The sequence below is a fragment of the Acinonyx jubatus genome, chromosome D1 (assembly GCF_027475565.1).
Source record: "Acinonyx jubatus isolate Ajub_Pintada_27869175 chromosome D1, VMU_Ajub_asm_v1.0, whole genome shotgun sequence".
Lineage (NCBI taxonomy): Eukaryota > Metazoa > Chordata > Mammalia > Carnivora > Felidae > Acinonyx > Acinonyx jubatus.
In genome coordinates, this window is record NC_069390.1 from 14,634,490 (window position 1) to 14,652,883 (window position 18,394).

At 38.6% G+C, this 18,394-nt stretch overlaps 1 protein-coding gene across 1 annotated transcript; it reads right to left on the reverse strand.

Moving 5' to 3' along the window:
* Positions 1-15,901: 15,901 nt before the first annotated feature.
* Positions 15,902-16,888, reverse strand: LOC128311671 (olfactory receptor 4C11-like). The gene has a single exon (XM_053202611.1). It carries the CDS (start codon positions 16,808-16,810, stop codon positions 15,902-15,904), a length of 909 nt encoding a protein of 302 aa, XP_053058586.1. The 5' UTR covers positions 16,811-16,888.
* Positions 16,889-18,394: the final 1,506 nt, after the last annotated feature.

Below are 18,394 nucleotides of genomic sequence, written 5' to 3' on the forward strand. Positions count from 1 at the left end.
TATGAAAAATGGAGTGGAAATAGTTGCCTTACCTGATCCTGAGTTTCCTTAAGAATTAAAAGATTGTATATGCACACAGATACACACATGTATCTCATGTGTTATGGATTTTTTTATCTATGTGCTTTGAAATCTGGAAAACACTATTCCACTATAATTAACTTGTTGGAAAATCCCTCTGGAAGAAAGTATTCTCTGTTCAGTTCACTCATTTTTGGGCCCCTGACCCCTTTATCTCTGACTCCATCAGTATGTTGGATGAAATATGCTTTATAAAAATCTGTTTTGACAATCTTTTACTTAACCTCCCTTGTTCAATGTCAGTCTTACTGACACCATTATATAACAAATGTCGGGACACCTTTGAAGTTGACATAATTGAGGGAAACTGTTTACCCTCTTGACTGTACTGTGGGACTAAACTCAGAATGTTGAGCATCTCTGCCTGTGATTTCAACATGCTATAAAATTCCTAATGATGCCTATAATCTAAATGATTCCTGTTGTTACTCAGAGATGTTCATTTTACCCTGAAGTCACCAGGATACTTCTAAAAATTTCATCTGAAAAGTATCCCATAATTCCAACATACTATGTTATGATTGTTCTATTTCAAGTTTTTGTTCATAACATGTTAATTTTGTCACTGAAATCACCATATAATATCATTTTGTGTCCTGATTTTGACTTGAATTATTATAACACTTCCTCCCATGTCATTATACTTATCATTAGTTTAACTGTTAATTTAATTATGTGACATTGTATAAAGTTTTGTAAGTGGCATCTCTTTGACCATTTGTCCTTTGAGTTATTTATATAGTTTCCAATTTTGAGTCACATAGATAACAACTTAAAGTAATTTCCCAATATGATGTTGTTGTCCCAAATGCTAGAGATCATCATGCTGTTGATAATTATTAAAAATGTTTCTCAACATTTTGTGTCCATTTATTAACTATATTTTATGATGAAATAATTCATGTTTATCATTCGTTATTCAAAAGACACAGAAGAATAAAAGAAAATTTAAAGCTGTCTCCAAACTATTGAATTTATACTCCTACTCTCCAGAAATAACTACTGTTGGTTTTCTTTTAGAAATGTCTTTTAGGAAACATTCTCTAAGTATATTTACATATGTGTGTATCTCTACATCCTTTTACTATATACATATATGGTCAATATTTCAAGGTTGATGATTTTGCAAAAAAGCTGATGAACATGCAAACAAACAAGAAAGGTTATTTTATGACACGATCTTATTCTCTCATTTGGTTAGTAGAAAACAATTGTATTTTGTTATATGCACATACATTTTTATCACCAACCACATTTTACATTGTTACTACATTTTTAATGAGAATATTGCTTTTATGACAATTTTTTATCTTTGGTCAGTTCATATTTTGCAATCTTGATATTTTATCTGTGATGGCTATTCATCAAGAAAATAACTACATTTCTTGATCAAGAACACAGTTGCTGTAGTCAGATGTCTTGGGTTCAAATCCCAGCTCCACTCTTTCCTAGCTGGGGAAAGCTACTTTACACATAACATGGTTACACTACAGATAAAATGAGAAAAAGATCCAGCTTATAATAAGCGAGAACTATGTAAGTCCCCGCCTCTGCTACTTTCCCTATTATGATTTTACTTTTTCCCTTTTCTATGACTTTTTTTTCCTTTTCTTTTATTACAAGCTGTCCATTTCCCCATTCTAGTTTAGTGTTTGTTTCAAAACATTTTAAAATTGTACTGCCTGTTCCCTTCTCTCAGAATTCCATAATTATCTTTGATTTTAAATATCAAGTCACAATTATCTGGACTTATTGAGAAGATTGGGCAAAATACTCACCTGTTCTTAATGATTTTTGAGTTTTAAGATATGCATAGATGAAAGCATTAATTATGTAAGGGACTATGTGATTGGTATTAGAAGAATAGAAACCATCTGCAAAGAGAAGAGTAAAAATTCCTAAAGGATAGATGGGTCAGTGAAAAACTCAGGGTTATGTTAAGAGATGAACTATAGATTTGATTGAAGAAATTCAAGTTCTAAACCAGGTTCCCTAAGATGCAAATCCCCTAAAGCAGAGCAGAGAGGTAGGTTAGCACAATGACAGAGCATCCAGGCTGAAGCCACACCGCCAGGATTGATACCCCACCCACTGCGCAGTATGATGCCATATTTCACAAGTCCCTACATAACTGTGCTACTTATTCTTCCTCTGTAGACATGAAGATTAAAATAATCTACTTTTTAGGGTTTCTGTGAAGGCTAAATACAGTATGTACGACACAGAAGAGATCCAAGTATTTAGTAACTGCGATTGGAATGGCTCTTTCATTATGATTACTAGTATCAACATTCCATTATGATTATTAAAATTACCAGGATATTAATCTACCTGTTCATTTACCCATACCATCTGCACAACTGTTTTTCACACTTATTTCCTTCCCCGAGTAGCTGAAATCATCTCGGCACTGTGGTTCCTGCTAATTTGCTCATGGTGATCAGGAGCTGGGAATGGCAACTCCAAATATTGTTCATAAATACTAAAAAACAGGGGCGCCAGGGTGGCTCAGTCAGTTAAGCAGATGGCTTGGTTCAGGTCATGATCTTGCAGTCCGTGAGTTAGAGCCCTGCATGGGGCTTTGGGCTGACAGCTTAGAGCCTAGAACCTGCTTCAAATTCTGTGTCTCCCTCTCTCTCTGCCCCTTCCCATTAGCACTATGTCTCTCTCTGTCTTTCAATAATGAATAAATATTAAATAAATAAATGCATAAATAAATAAATAAATAAATAAATAAATAATAAAATACAAAGTACATAACAGGTTCTGTATATGAGGAGAGGAAAGTAGAAATATAATAGGCCCTTGGTTGTAAAGAGTTTGTGATGCAAAGATATGAAAATCAGAGGGGTGAGAGCATTGACATGAAAGAAACCAACCAACGTTTTAATGGGGATGATGGGACAAAGAGAGAAGATCAATATGAAATCGCTGGTTTAGACAGATTCTAGTGTCACAGTAGAAAAACTTGGAAAAGTAAGGTTTCGTCTCTGCCAAAGGCCATGGAAGCCACGTTATGAAATCTGAACATATTTTTGCAGTCAAGTATTAGATTTGGAGATATACAAGATATGAGAGCTGATTTTATTAAGATTTATTCAGCACAGAAGAACAAAATCATTCAGTTGTTTATCAAAATTTAATCATCTGTTTTTTTCTAAATTTAGTCTAGTTGGATTTGGGCTTACCTGTAATAAGGTGCCTGCTCCCTTCAAGATGTCAGGGTTGCCCTGAAGACATCCACCTTTGAATTCCCTGCACTTAGAAACTCAATGGGCAGCATACAAGTGGATCCACTGTGGCCCCAAGAGAACGAAGATTAACCCAGCAGGCATCCCGAGTATGATTCAATGTTGACTCCAGACCTGTCCCTTCCCCTCTCAGAGGAGGAGCAGATGGGCTCCCTCTCAGCTGTCTCTGTGGGGGGCAGGGAGGAGGCAGCAAAATCACATGCCTCCTCTCAGCTTTAATAAGATCTTTTGGTCGTTGTTGCTTTTTAGTTTGTTCGCGTTGCTAAGACTTAATTTTTTTAGAGCAGTGCCACATTCACAGCAACACCAAGACACAAGTACAGAGATTCCCCATAAGGTCCCTAGCCCCCACACAGATATCACCCCTGCCATTATCAACATCGCCCGCCAGAACGGTACATTTCCCAGAACTGATGAGCCTACCGTGACACATCCTCATCACCCAGAGTCCAACGTTTACCCCAAGGCTCACTCTTGGGTGTGGTACATTCTATGGTTTCAGTAAATATTAGTAACATACATCCATCATCGTAATAGCATACAGAGTATTTTCACTGATCTAAAAACAGGATCAGTTTAGATTCTCAAAACATGAGACAAAAATTCCTTTCACACAATGTCTAATCCTCACTAATTCTAAATAAATGTCTCACACCATTTTGTGAAATTTGTGAATATCTCACTCACATTGAGGGAGATAACTATGTGAGTTTTCACCGTATTATTAGCTCATAGATACTGCAAAATCAGGCTGGTATCTCATAAATGTCAGTCTTACAAATGGTCAATCCTACAATTCTTTAAGTGGACCCTCTATGTTTCTATACAGAAAGAAAGGACACAATTTCAGAAATTCCCTCTTCTCCTCCCTCTCTATCCTCTCCCTCTTTTTACCTCCTAGCTACAACTTCAAAGGGAAAAGTGGGCATTCTAAAAATATGATGAATCTTGACTTATGATTAAAGGGTTGCTGTGGTTTTCAAGTGCAAAGGCTGAAATACTCACCATGACTTTCAAAGTCCTCAAACGCTGTGCCGTAGTCTTGCTTACCACATTTCCTCCCAGGGCTTCTGCTCATGTGTGACCAGCCATGCCTGACACTTGCTGTCCCTCATGAATATGTTCCAAACATATCATTCACTACATTTTCAGTATTTCCTAGTGGCTAAATGACCTTGGTCTGATAAACTTCCACTTTCCATTGCTTCCTGAGGATCAGCTGCTTATTTAATCCATTAAAAGAAAAAGAAACCCATATGTATAGGATACTATACCTCTGTCCCCTCAAATATACCTCCCACCCTTTTGACAAGAATTTTTCCTGAGACTGTGCTGCCTCAAGCAGAGATCAGTGAAAACTGGGAGCCCTGACACATTCAGATCCTCTCATCACTAAGACAAATATGTTCCCAGAGCTTCAAGCGTCTCAGGAGACAGAATTATATCATGGCAACTTCCCTAAAACCCAGTCCTGTATGGGAGGCAAGGAAAAGAACATAGTTTAATTGGGTTTGAAAACTTACCTTATTGCTCGTAAGGAGATGAGATCCAAGAGAGAGCTCCTAGATTTGCTCTCGCAATTCGGATTTACGTTGATGAATCATGTGCACTAAGTGTGCAACATGTAAACCGTACATCTAATAGATTTACTCAGCTTTCCAGTGCAGGGTCTGTGGGGAGAGGAGATACTCCACAGATCGCCAGTCTTTCCTAGAAGGCCTGAGTTAGAGCTGTAATATCAGCAGAATATTTCTCACTTCTATTCTTAGAACTTTTGAGAATTAAAAGGAAACATCCCCACTATTCTATGATAGGAACATATCTAAAAGCAGCTCTGTAACCCCCCCCCCAAAAAAAAAACCCTGGAAGAACACATGAGTTAACATTTCTTCCTCCTCCATCAGATATTTATAGAGATTTCATACACGTTCACAAATGCTGAGCCTTTGGAGGGACAAGGACTCTGCCCTTCCCACCCAACCCCAAGGGATAAACTCAGTCAATCCCTGACCACAGCAACCTCAGTGCCAAGGATTCCTGAACAAGGCCATCAATGGGCAGATTCTGTCCTCAGAGCCCTTCTCCCCTACCAGTCTGTCCTAAGGGACACCTCTCATTTCAGTTACCAAGTGCTCCACTCCTGTCCCTGCCCTACGGAAAGAGCAAGCAGGTATAGATCACTGAAAGTTCCCAAATGCTCTGCTCTTTAAGCCAAATCTTTTCTAACCCCACACAAAACTCGGAGCCCATGTAGAGTTTGAACCACACGTGATGAAATTGAATTCTAGCTTCACTATTTTTGTCTCTGTCGCTTTAAGCAAGGTTTTAAACTTCTCCCTCTTTCTCATTCTAGAAAATGTCACTCTTAGATACAATATTATAAATCTTAATGATACTCATAAAATATAAAATTACAATGAAACGACTCATTAAAATTCCTACAATTTCTATATATTTTGAAGTCAGTAAGTCGGCAGGTAAAGAGAAGAGAAAAAATATGGAAATTAAGATGTTTTTAAGTAGTTTTTATTTTTAAATCAACTCAAGTTATACTTAACAATGAAAGGCACTTTTGTTATTGAGCAATTCTACACATTACTCAGCGTTCATCACAAGTGTCACAGACTGGCTACCTCTGGAGTATCTTCTCTCCTCTTGATCTCCTTTACTATTTCACCCAGCCGCCCACCTCCCTTCGGCAACCAGCATTTTATTCTCTGTATTTTAGAGTCTGGGTGTTTTTTCTCTTCCTTCTTTCTTTGCTCATTTGCCTTATTTCTTAAATTCCACATATGAGTGAAATCATACGCTATTTGACTTCCTCTGTCTGATTTATTTAGCTTATGGGCACTCTGAGTCCATCCGCGTTGTTGCAAATGGCCAGATTTCATTCATAATAAGGCTAAGTGTTACTGCATGTATGTACCACATCATTTTTTTTAATTTACATGCAAGTTAGTGAGCATATTGTTCACTAATAATTTCAGGGGTAGAATCCAGTGACTCATCCCCTACATCTGACATCCAGGGCTCATCCCAACAAGTGTCTTCCTCAATGTCCGTTGCCCATTTATCCACCCACCCACTCACAACCCCTCCAGCATGCATCAGTTTGTTCTCTACATTCAAGAGTTTCATGCATTGTCCCCTTCCCTGTTTTTACGCTATTTTCACTTCCTTTGCCCAATGGTCGTCTGTTTTGTATCTTAAATTCCACATATGAGTGAAGTCATATGATATTTGTCTTCTCTGACTAATTTCCCTCAGCAGAATACTCTAGTTCCATCCACATTGATGCAAATGGCAAGATTTCATTCTTTTTGATTGCCGAGTAATACTCCAGTGTGTGTGTGTGTGTGTGTGTGTGTGTGTGTGTGTGTGTGTGTATACCACATCCTCTTTATCCATTCATCTGTCAATGGACATTTGGTCTCTTTCCATACTTTGGCTTTTGCCAATAGCGCTGCTATAAACAATGGAGTGCATGTGTCCCTTCAAAACAGCATACCTGTATCCTTTAGATAAATATGTAGTTGTGCAATTGCTGGCTCATAGGGTAGTTCTATTGTTAATTTTTTGAGGAACCTCCATACTGTCTTCCAGAGTGGCTGCACCAGCTTACATTGCCACCAGGAGTGCAAAAGGGTTCCCCTTCCTCCGCATCCTCGCCAACATCTATGGTTGCCTGAGTTGCTAATGTGTGCCATTCTGACAGCTGTGAGGTGGTGTCTCCCTGTGGTTTAGATTCGTATTTCCCTGGTGATGAGTGATGTTGAGCATGTTTCCATGTGTCTGTCAGCCATCTGGATGTCTTCTTTTGAAAAGTGTCTGTTCACGTCTTCTGTCCATTTCCTCACTGGATTATTTCTTTCTCAGGTGTTGAGTTTCATAAATTCTTTATAGGCTTTGGATACGAACCCTTTATCTGATATGTAATTTGAACACATCTTCTCCCATTCCATCATTTGCCTTTTGTTTTTGCTGATTGTTTCTTTCGCCACACAAAAGCTTTTTATCTTGATGAGGTCCCATTAGTTCATTTTTGCTTTCTTCCCTTGCATCCAGAGACATGTTGAGCAAGAAGTTACTGCAGCCGAGGTCAAAGAGGTTTTTGCCTGTTTTCTCCTCCAGGATTTTGAGAGCTTCCTGCCTTACACTTAGGTCTTTCATCCATTTTGAGTTTATTTGTGTTCTGGTGTAAAAAAGTGTTCTAGGTTCATTCTTCGGCATGTCGCTGTCCAGTTTTCCCAATACCATTTGCTGAAGAGTGTCTATTCCATTCGATTTTCTTTCCTGCCTTGTGAAAGATTAGTTGCCCATATGTTTGTGGGTCCATTTCTGGGCTCTATATTCTGTTCCCTTGATCTAAGTGTCCGTTTTTGTGGCAGTACCATACTGTCCTGATGATTACAGCCTTGGAATCCACCTTGAAGTCCAGAATGTGATGCTCTAGCTTTGGTTTTCTTTTTCAGGATTGCTTTGGCTCTTCAGGGTATTTTCTGGTTCAACCCAAACTTTAGGATTGTTTGTTCTAGCTCTGTGAAGCATGCTGGTCTTATTTTCATAGGGATTGCATTACATACATAGATTTCCTTGGGTAGTATTGACATTTTAGCAATATTTGTTCTTCTAATCCATGACCAGGGAATATTTTTCCATCTTGTTGTGTGTCTTCTTCCATTTCTTTCAGTAGCTTCCTATTGTTTTCAGTGTATACATTTCTCACCTCTTTGTTTAGGTTTATTCCTAGGTGTCTTATGGTTCTTGGTGCAATTGCCAATGGGATCGATTCCTCGATGTATCTTTCTGTTGCTTCATTATTGGTATATAGAAATGCATCCGATTTTGTGCATTGAATTTATATCCTGCGACATTGCTGAATTCACGGATCAGTTCTGGCAGCTTTTTGGTGGAACCTTTGGGTTTTCCATATAGTGTATCATGTCGTCTGCAAAGAGTGAAAGTTTGACTTCCTATTTGCCAATTGGATGCATTTTATTCCTTTGTGTTGTGTGAATACTGAGGCTAGGACTTTCAATACTATGTTGAATAACAGTGGAGAGAGTGGACATCCCAGTCGTTTTCGTGACCTTGTGGGAAAGCTCTCAGTTTTTTCCCCACCAAGGATGATATTAGTGGTGGATCTCTCATATATAGATTTTATGATCTCGAGGTATGATCCTTTTATCACTACTCTTTGAGGCGTTTTATCAAGAAAGGATGCTGAATTTTGTCAAATGCTTTGTCCCACATCTTTGACAGGTTGATGTGGTTCTTCTCCTTTCTTTTCTAAGCAAGATGTATGACATTGATTGGTTTATGGAAATTGAGTCAGTCTTGCATCCCAGGTATAAATCCCACTTGATCGTGGTGAATAATTTTTTTAGTGTTGGCTAGGGTCTTGTTGAGAGCTTTTACGTCCATGTTCATCAGGGAAATTGGTCTGTAGTTATTTTTAGTGGGGTGTTTGTCTGGTTTTGGAATCAAGGTAATGCTGGCCTCATAGAATGTGTTTGGAACTTTTCCTTCCTTTTCTATTTTTTCGAAGAGAATAATTCTACCAAACACTTCTTTCAGTGTTTGGTAGAATTCCCCTGGAAAGCCATCCAGCCCTGGACTCTGGTTCTGGGGAGATTTTTGATTCAATTTCTTTACTGGTTATGGGGCTGTTCAAATCTTCTATTTCTTCCTATTTCAGTTTTTGTAGTTTATATGTCTCTAGGAATTTGTCCGTTTCTTCCAGATCGCCCAATTTATTGGCATATAATTGTTCATAATATTGTCTTAATATTGTTTGTATTTCTGCAGCATTGGCTATGATTTCCCCTCTTTCATTCTTGATTTGATTTATTTGGGCCCTATCCTTTTTCTTTTTTGATCAAACTTGTTAAAGGTTTATCAATTTTATTAATTCTTCCAAAGAACCAGCTCCTGGTTTCATTGATCTGTTCTACTGTTTCCTTTTTTTTCCAATTTCAACAGAATTGATTTCTGCTCTAATCTTTATTATTTCCTGGCCTCTGCTGGTTTGCTCTTCTTTTCCCAGCTCTTTTAAGTGTAAAGTTAGGTTGTGTATCTATGACCTTTCTTCCTTCTTTAGGAAGCTGTGAATTACAACACACTTCCCTCTTACGACTGCCTTGGTTGTGTCCCAGAGGTTTTTGTCTGTGGTATTATCATTTTCATTGGCCCATATACTTTTTATGTACCACTTTAACTTCTTGGTTAACCTATTCATTTGTTAGTAGGATGTTCTTTAGTCTCCAAGTATTTGTTGTCTGTCCAAATTTTTTCTTGAGATTTCGTGTTTCACTGTGTTGTGGTCTGAAAATATGCAAGGTGTGATCTCAGTCCTTTTGTACTTATTAAGGGCTGATTTGTGTCCCAGTATGTGATCTATTCTGGAGAATGTTCTACGTGCACTGGAGAAGAATATGTATTGTGCTGCTTTAGGATGAAATGTTCTGAATATATCTGTTAAGTACATCCACTCCAGTGTGTCATTCAAAGCCTTTGCTTCTACATTGATTTTCCACTCACATGATCTGTGCATTGCTGTAATTTGGGTGTTGAAGTCCCCTACTATTATCGTATTATTGTCAATGATTTCCTTTATATTTGTCATTAATTGATTTATAAATCTGGGTTATTTCACATTGGGGCATAAATGTTTACAACTGTTAGATCTCCTAGGTAGATAAACCCCTTAATAATGATCTAATGCCCTTCTTAATCTCTTGTGACAGACTTTATTTTAAAATCTACATTGTCTGTTATAAGACTGGCTACTCCAGCTCTCTTTTGGCAACCAGGAGCCTGTTAGGTGGTTCTGCATCTCTACTTTCAATCTGAAGGTGTCTTGATGTCGGGCCCCTGGGTGGCTAGTCGGTTGAGCGTCCGACTTCAGCTCAGGTCATGATCTCGTGGTCTGTGAGTTCAAGCCTTGCATCGGGCTCTGGGCTGACAGCTCAGAGCCTGGAGCCTGCTTCATATTCTGGGTCTCCCTCTCTCTCTCTCTGCCCTCTACTGCTCATGCTGTCTCTCTCTGTCTCTCAAAAATAAATAAACACTGAAGGTGTCTTGATGTCTAAAATGAGTCCCTTGTAAACAGCATATAGATGGATCTTGTTTTCTTTTCCATTCTGTTACCTTATGTCTTTGATTGCAGCATTTAGTCCGTTGACATTTAGAATGAGTCCTAAAAGATATGAACTTATTGGCATTGTGTTGTTATGGAGTTGAAGTTTCCAGTGGTATTATCTGGTCCTTTCTAGTCTTTGTTGCTTTAGATCTTTTTTGTTTTGTTTCGTCTTTTTTCCTCCCAGGGAGTTCCCTTTAAAATTTCTTGCAGGGCTGGGTTATTGTTCACCAACTCCATCAGGTTTGTTTGGGAAACTTTTTATCTCTCTTTCTATTTTCAATGACAACTTTGTTGGATAATGAATTCTTGGCTGCATACTTTTCTGATCCAACATATTGAACATATCTTGCCACTCCTTTCTGGCCTGCCAAGTTTCTGCAGATAGGTGTGCTGTGAACATGATCTGTCTTCCCTTGTAGGTTAAGGTTTTTTTTTTCCCCTTTGCTGCTTTCATGACTCTTTCCTTGCCTGAGTATTTTGTGAATTGGAATATGATATGCCTCTTGATGCTCTGTTTTTGTTGGCTCTAATGACAGTTTTCTGGGCTTTCTGGATTTTGAGGTCTACTTTTCCACTATTATTTGCTCACATGACCCTTCTATGCCTTTTTCTCTCTCTTCATCTTCTGGGACCCCTATGATTTGGATATTATTCCCTTTTAATGAGTCACTGAGTTCTCTCATTCTCATATCATGCTCTTTTGCCTTAGTTTTCCTGTTTTTCTCAACTTTATTATTCTCCATAATTTTGTCCTCTATATCATTGACTTGCTGCTCTGCTTCATCCATCCTTGCCACTATGGCTCCATTTGAGATTGAATGTCAGTTATAACATTTTTAATTTCACTCTGACAAGAGTTTACTTCTTTTATTGCCACAGAAAGTGATTGTGTGTGTGGGTGTGTCTGTGTGCATGTATGTTTTAAGCTGAGTAGTATTCTTAATATTGTGATTCTAAATTCTGTTTCTGACATCTTGCTTATAACTGAGTTGATTAAGTCTCTGGTTGTCATTTCTTCCTCTTCTTTCTTTTCGGGTGAATTCTTTCATCTCATCATTTTGAAGGATGAGAAAGAATTAATAAAGTAAAAGAAATAAACCCAATTTAAAACACAAAAATATCAAATAAAGAATGCTGGATTGTAGGTGTGTTTTGGTCTGGTTGTTGAAAGAAGCTTGATAGAATGGAGAACAAAGGAATTAAAACAAGTGAAAAAAAGGGGGACAAAAAGAAAAACATTTGAAAATTTAAAATAACAAATACAATAAGGTAGAATAAAATGAAATGATGAAAGTGAAATAGGATTTAAAAATTTACAAAAAAGGAAAAGTAAAGTAGAAAACCTAAAGAGAAATCTTTTTATAAAACTGGAAAATAAATATAAGTTTTTCTTTTTGTCTTTTCAAGAATGAGAAAAGAAAAGAAAAGAAAAAAAAATTGAATAGATGGACCAGTGAACAGAATGAAATATGGTTGAAAGAAATCCAGTTTCCCCCAGGAGTCAAACTATCAAGCGCTTTATAGTTGTAAACTAAGCAGGCAGACACGGCATTCCTCTAGAGCACCATTGGCCCACTTGGAAGGGTCTTGGTGTAATGGCTCAATTCTCCACGAGATGGCGCTGCTTAGTTTGTTAGAGTGGAAGGTTGTGGCAAGCATGGGTGTGTATTCACATGCTCAGGAGGGCTGAAAATGGAAACACCAAGCTACCCAGTCTCTAGTATCAGAACTCTGTGAACTCCCCCACCAGCAATCAAGCACTCCTCCTTTGTCTCAGGCTTCTGTCCACTCCCCGCAACTACACTGCCTGTGACCAAGACATCAGTCCACCAGGCAGCACCTTCCCCCACATTTTATCTCAGATGGGACTGTGTATCCAACCCCTCACTTCTGAGGGCCTCGCAGCTATGACCCACTGAGATGCTCTGGGGGAGGGTCTCAAGAGCAATAGCCAGTGCCTCCCTGCCCCCAGGAAGGTTCACATGACTGTGGTGTTGCAGATGCCCAGAGAGTGAAGCCTGGTTCCAGCCTATGCTAGAAAAAGTTCATGCAATTGTGTAGCAGCAGTGATTCAGGGATTATGAATTATGGTAAATCACAACACAGATATGGCACCAGGCTTCACCCTTAACATCCTCGTCGCAACCCCAGTGAATGTGGCTGTTATCCAGGGTCTGCTGGGACCATTGCCTGTGGGGAGGCCACCCAGCGTTTACCAAATGTTATCCTGGAAGGGAAACTTCCTCTCCCCTAGCACCCCCTCGGACCTCACTGTCTGCTGCTGGGGAATTCACCCTTCAAACAGAGCTTCACCGGGTATTGACCTGTGGAGTTTCAGCTTCTGCCCACCCCTGTTTATGGAGACATTATTAAACCCTCTCTTTTCTAAGTTCTCTTTCTCCCTTTCTTGTGGGTGTTTCCACTTTTTTTCTTCTTCACTAGCCTCTTTTAGGGGGAGTGCATGTCCTGTACTCTCGCCCTGTCTCTGTCCTCTGTCCATAAGCAAAAACAGCTCCCTACTATCCACAGCTTCTCTCTCCCCCAGTTTACCTCTCTGCACCATGTACCTGATGCGTTCTGTGCCTGAAGTTGCGGATTGTTGTGTTAATCCTCAAATCTCTTCTCTAGGTGTGCAGGTGGTTTTGTGTTGATCTAGCTGCATTTCAGGGACGAGAAAGGGAAAAAAAGACTTCCCTGCTGCTCCACCATCTTGGCCCCTCCAGTGGTGTCTACCATGACTTTCTAAATGAAACTAAATCTTGTTGAGGCCCAGTGTTCATACAAATTATAATGTAACCTTTCTTATGTAAAAAGGTGTTAAAACTGAAATGTTGTATAGACACAATGGATGTGAACTGTGTGTCTAAATCACCTTTTGCCAATTTCCAAACCAAAGTAAAAGATGAAGGAAAGTATCCTACTAGAAAAAGGATATAGATGTGGTCAAGTTATAAAGTGGCCAAGAGACTTGTGAAAAAAATCCTTAAGTAAATCACTGTAGAGATATGTCTGTCCCTCACCCCAGACTTCACATGTCTCTGTGTGTGTGTGTGTGTGTGTGTGTGTGTGTGTGTGTGTGTGTTTGAGTGCTGGAGCACTACTCTGAGAACATAGCATGGGGCCCTCCATATGGGTACTAACAGCAGAATGAGATAAGAAAAGTCAAGGAAGGAAGAGAGACTGGTTGGTATCAGGTGAGGGTGACTGGTTGACATTAGCCTATGTTAGAAGTTTTCCATATAAATATAACTCTTTGGGAGCAGATATGCCTGGATGTTTCGTCACACACTCCCACAGAGAAGCCATAAAGAGAACTTCTAGGGACTAGCTCAAAAGAGATCACTGGGAAGGGTATAGAATTTGGAAGGAAACCACTGGCTTTCTGGGGGCTAACAAGGGGTCATCAGTCATAATAAGAAACAGAAATCTTCTTCCCACACCCAGGATACTATAATTAGAGACCCTACAAAAATCCCCCAAAAGGAAGGCAAAGAAAAATCTTTCACCATTTGCCAGAAGCAGAAACGGTGAGTGAGTTTGTTAAGGTACCAGGTCACGTAAGACTTTTTAGTCCCCTGACCACTTCTTCCACCCTTATGAACTGACTTTATCTAAAATCTAAGGGAAGCTGGGATCTAAATGATCTAAGCATGAGAAGAAAATTCCCACAGCTTTCTGAATATTAATGAATATTTTCTTTCTCCCACTATATTAAATTTTAAAAATCAAAAAATGATAAGAATTAAACGTTTATTTTTATTATGTCTTGGTCACTTAAGAATCAATTATTCTAAATATAAACTTCACATGACCAGATTCAAATGCTTCAGAAATGAAACTGCAAGACACAAAACTAGGAAGATCAGGAGTCTTCACTTAGAACATAAAACATAATTGCCTCTTGTAATATGGCACTGAGAGCTCTGACAAATGTTCTCTTTGGGATTTAACTATTTATTTGCCACCTCTTTCTATGTAGGAGTCTTGGGTATCTTAGATGGGACATGATAACATTTGGTCTTCAGTTGCTAGAAATGATCTCATACTTGGGAAGGTCATTGGATTCGTTTCTCATTAGCCTGTATCACTTAAAGTAATTCTTCTTGGTGCAAATTTGATGGTAACTATACATTCAGATATTGAAACAGCATCAAATGACAGTACTTAATTACGGGATTATGATGTAGTGGAGGCGGACGTGGTGGTGGTTATGGTGGTAGAGTGTTTATTACAGATATCAATTAGTTTAACTTCAAAAATTAAAATACATATTTAAACATTCCTCTACAAAACCAGAAGACCATAAACAAAAAGCAGTAATGTGGACCTTCAATCATGGGATCTCCCAAAGAATAGGAAATTTGAATTTTCAGACACCATTGGGAACCATAAATAAATAAATAAATAAATAAAGGGTTTTCCCGATATGCAAATAAATGGAAGAGCCAAGGAAGTCAAGCTAATCTAGGTCAATTTTATAGAGATACCCAGGAACTGCATTTGTTTCCCTGCAAACGTTGAGATACCCAATGAGTGATTCTCCAATAAAAAAGGCAAAGCTTCTTCTATCCCACCTGGATACAGTTACCACTTTCCTTTCACCTTTGCTTGCTCTACACTGTACATTGTTTTCTAGCGCCCTTCTACCCCTTAACCTTCTGCATATTCCTGCTGCCAACCCCCCTCACTGACCCTGATCTGTGACGATGAAAGAGAAGGACCCTGCCAAAAAGCAGTTCCTGGCTGATACTGCCCATCACTGCCAACTGTAAAACTCTCCTTCTCCCACCATTCACTGAACACTGAGAGTGTTTTCCAGAGACAGTCCAGGTTTTCACTCAGGTTTCCAGCTCTTCGTGGAGTTTGAGGGTCCATTCATGTCCCAGCGAGTCAGCCTCAGGCACACATTCCACCACATAATTCTCTCAGAACATCTTCTCCAACGCCCAGGTTGTCAAGACCATGACCTTCATTTCTAAGTTCTGGTTCCATAGGGATTAGCTCTACATCCAAGTTCTTAAAGACTAGAATAAAATCTGTAGAGAATTAGTGCACACACACACACACACACAATCATTCTGTCAATAGTACATTTTTTTCTGAAGACAAATCGTACAGGAAGAGAAATTATCATGTGAATATAGCCAGCTGTCAAAAGAGTTCAACTGAGAGCCAGCCCAGGTTGTTCACAATGTTTATGGATTTTAAGTAATCCTATTCTAATGCCATCCTCTCTGAATAAGCGTTGTGTATATATCCGTACTTATTCATAATAATTCAATTAAATATATAAAATATTAGAGAAGTTAAAATTTCCCAATGGATTTTTCCCACAATGAGAATAATTCATTTTGCCTGTCCATGAAGGAAGACCAGGCTGTTAAGGAAAAATACATTGAAATTCCTGAATATCCTGTATCCAAAGAAGTCATACTTTGCTACACCATAATTTCTTCATGGCTTTTTTCACTTCCATATTCCTCAGAGTATAGATCAGAGGGTTGAGTAGGGGTGTCCCGATTGTATAAAACACAGCCACTGTCTTGTCTATTGGAAATGTGGTGGGTGGGCGTGTGTATATGAATATGCATGGACCAAAAAATAAGACAACCACAATAAAGTGGGAGGTGCAGGTGGAAAGGGCTTTTCGCCTTCCTTCAGCACTGTGGTTACGCAGAGAGTACAAGATGACAACATAGGAGGTAAGCAGGATTATGAAACTCACCGTGCATATGGCCCCACTGTTGGAAACAACTAGCAAATTTGTCACATAAGTGTCCATGCAGGCAAGTTTCAACAAGGGCTGCAAGTCACAGAAATAGTGGTCAATCACGTTGGGGCCACAGAAAGGCAATCTCAAAGCCAGGAAAATTTGTGCCGAAGAGTGGATACAAGATCCCACCCAGGCTAGAATCACCAAAATGCTGCAGACGTGCCGGTTCATGATGGTTGTGTATCGCAAGGGCTTACAAATGGCTACATAGCGATCTAAAGCCATGAGGATGAGCACCAAGATTTCCATGCACCCAAAGAAATGGAGTGTAAAGACCTGAGTCATACATTCATTGTAGGAAATGGTCTTCTTCTGAGCAAGGGCATCCACAATCAATCTGGGGGCTGTGGTTGTAGAGAAGCAGGTGTCAGCAAAAGACAGATAGAATAGGAAGAAGTACATAGGACTCCCAAGGGTCCTGCTTGTTTTGATAGTCACTACAATGAGAAAGTTCCCCAACAGTGTTGCAAGGTAAAAGATCAAGAAGACCCCAAATACTGCCCTCTGCTTTACTGGATCCTGTGTCAGCCCAAGGAGAATGAATTCAGTCACACTGCTATTCATCGCAATTCTACTGGCTGAAAGAAAGGTGCAGTTGAGGACAAGGGCTGAATCTGCAAAGAGAAGAAAAGAAGTGACAGCTTGGGAAGATCGGTGGGCTGAACTTTGAATGCTTTGCTTTTGCTCCATGTTATGTTACCTCTGACTGCCTTCAATCCTTTATGACTCTTGGTAAATCCGCAGATGCCCAAGCCTCTCCCAGATCTATCTGTTGATTCAGAAGCTAACTGAATTGGATCAACAAAGCCTTTGCATCTGGGGAGATAAAATTAAATGTCCTTTAAAAATTATGATTTCTACCAAGATTGAAAACTGCAGAACTTCACTTCTCCTTTGGCAAGTGCCTTAACTATCTCAAAATTTAGCTTTCAAGTGAAAATCGGAGTGCAAATATTTGCCTTACCTGATCCTGAGTTTTCTTAAGAATTAAGATTGTTTATGCACACAGATACACACATATATCTCATGTGTTATGCGTTTTATCTATATGCTTTGACATATAAAAAAGACTATTCCACTCCGATTAAGCACTCATATTGTCGGAGTGTCCCTCTGGAACAAAATACTCTCAGTTCGGTTCACTTATTTTTGGGTCTCTGACCCCTTCATCTCTGAACCCATCAGTTTCTTGGGTGCAATATGCTTTATGTAAATCTATTTTGACCATCTTTTACTTACGCCTTTCCTGTTCAATGTCCGCTTCCCTGATGTCATTATATAACAAAGGTCAAGCCAACTTTGAGGTTGGAATAATTAAGAAAAACTGTTTACCCTCTTGACTGTACTCTGGGACTAAACTCAGAATATTGAGCGTCTCTACCTCTGAATTCAACATGCTATAAAATTCCTAATGATGCCTATAATCTAAATAGTTTTGTAACCCAGAGATATTCATTTTACCCTGATTTCACCAGCATACTTCTAAAAACTTCATCTGAAACATATCCCATAATTCTAACATACTATGTTATGATTATTCTACATCAAGTTTTTGTTCATAACATATTGAGTTTGTCATTGAAATCTTCATATAATATCATTTTGTGTCCTGATTTTGACTTGGAATTATTATAGCTCTTCTTCCCATGTTATCATACTTATCGTTAGTTTCACTATTAATTTAATTATGTGACATTGTGTTAAGTGTCTTAAATGGAATCTCTTTGACTATTTGTCCTTTGAGATACTTATATTGCTTCCAATTTGACTCACATAAATAGCAACTTAGAGTAGTTTCCCAAGTAATATGCTGTTGTCCCAAATGCTAGAGATTATCATTGCTGTGGATAATTACTAAAAATATTTTTCAATATGGTGTGTCCATTTATTAACTATATTTATGATGAAATAATTCATGTTTATCATTAATATTTCAAAGTACATAGAAAAATGAAAGAAAATTTAAAGCTGTCTCCAAATTATTGAATTTATAAACGCACTCTCCAGAAATAACTACTTTTGGTTTTCTTTTAGAAATATCTTTTAAGAAACATTCTGTAAGTATATTTACATATGAATGTATCTCTACGTACTTTTACTATATACACATATGGTCAATATTTCAAGGTTGATGATTTTGCAGAAAAG

Bases quoted from the DNA above. Each gene is read 5' to 3' on its own strand.
- LOC128311671 (XM_053202611.1), bottom strand. From the start codon at position 16,810: ATGAATAGCAGTGTGACTGAATTCATTCTCCTTGGGCTGACACAGGAT.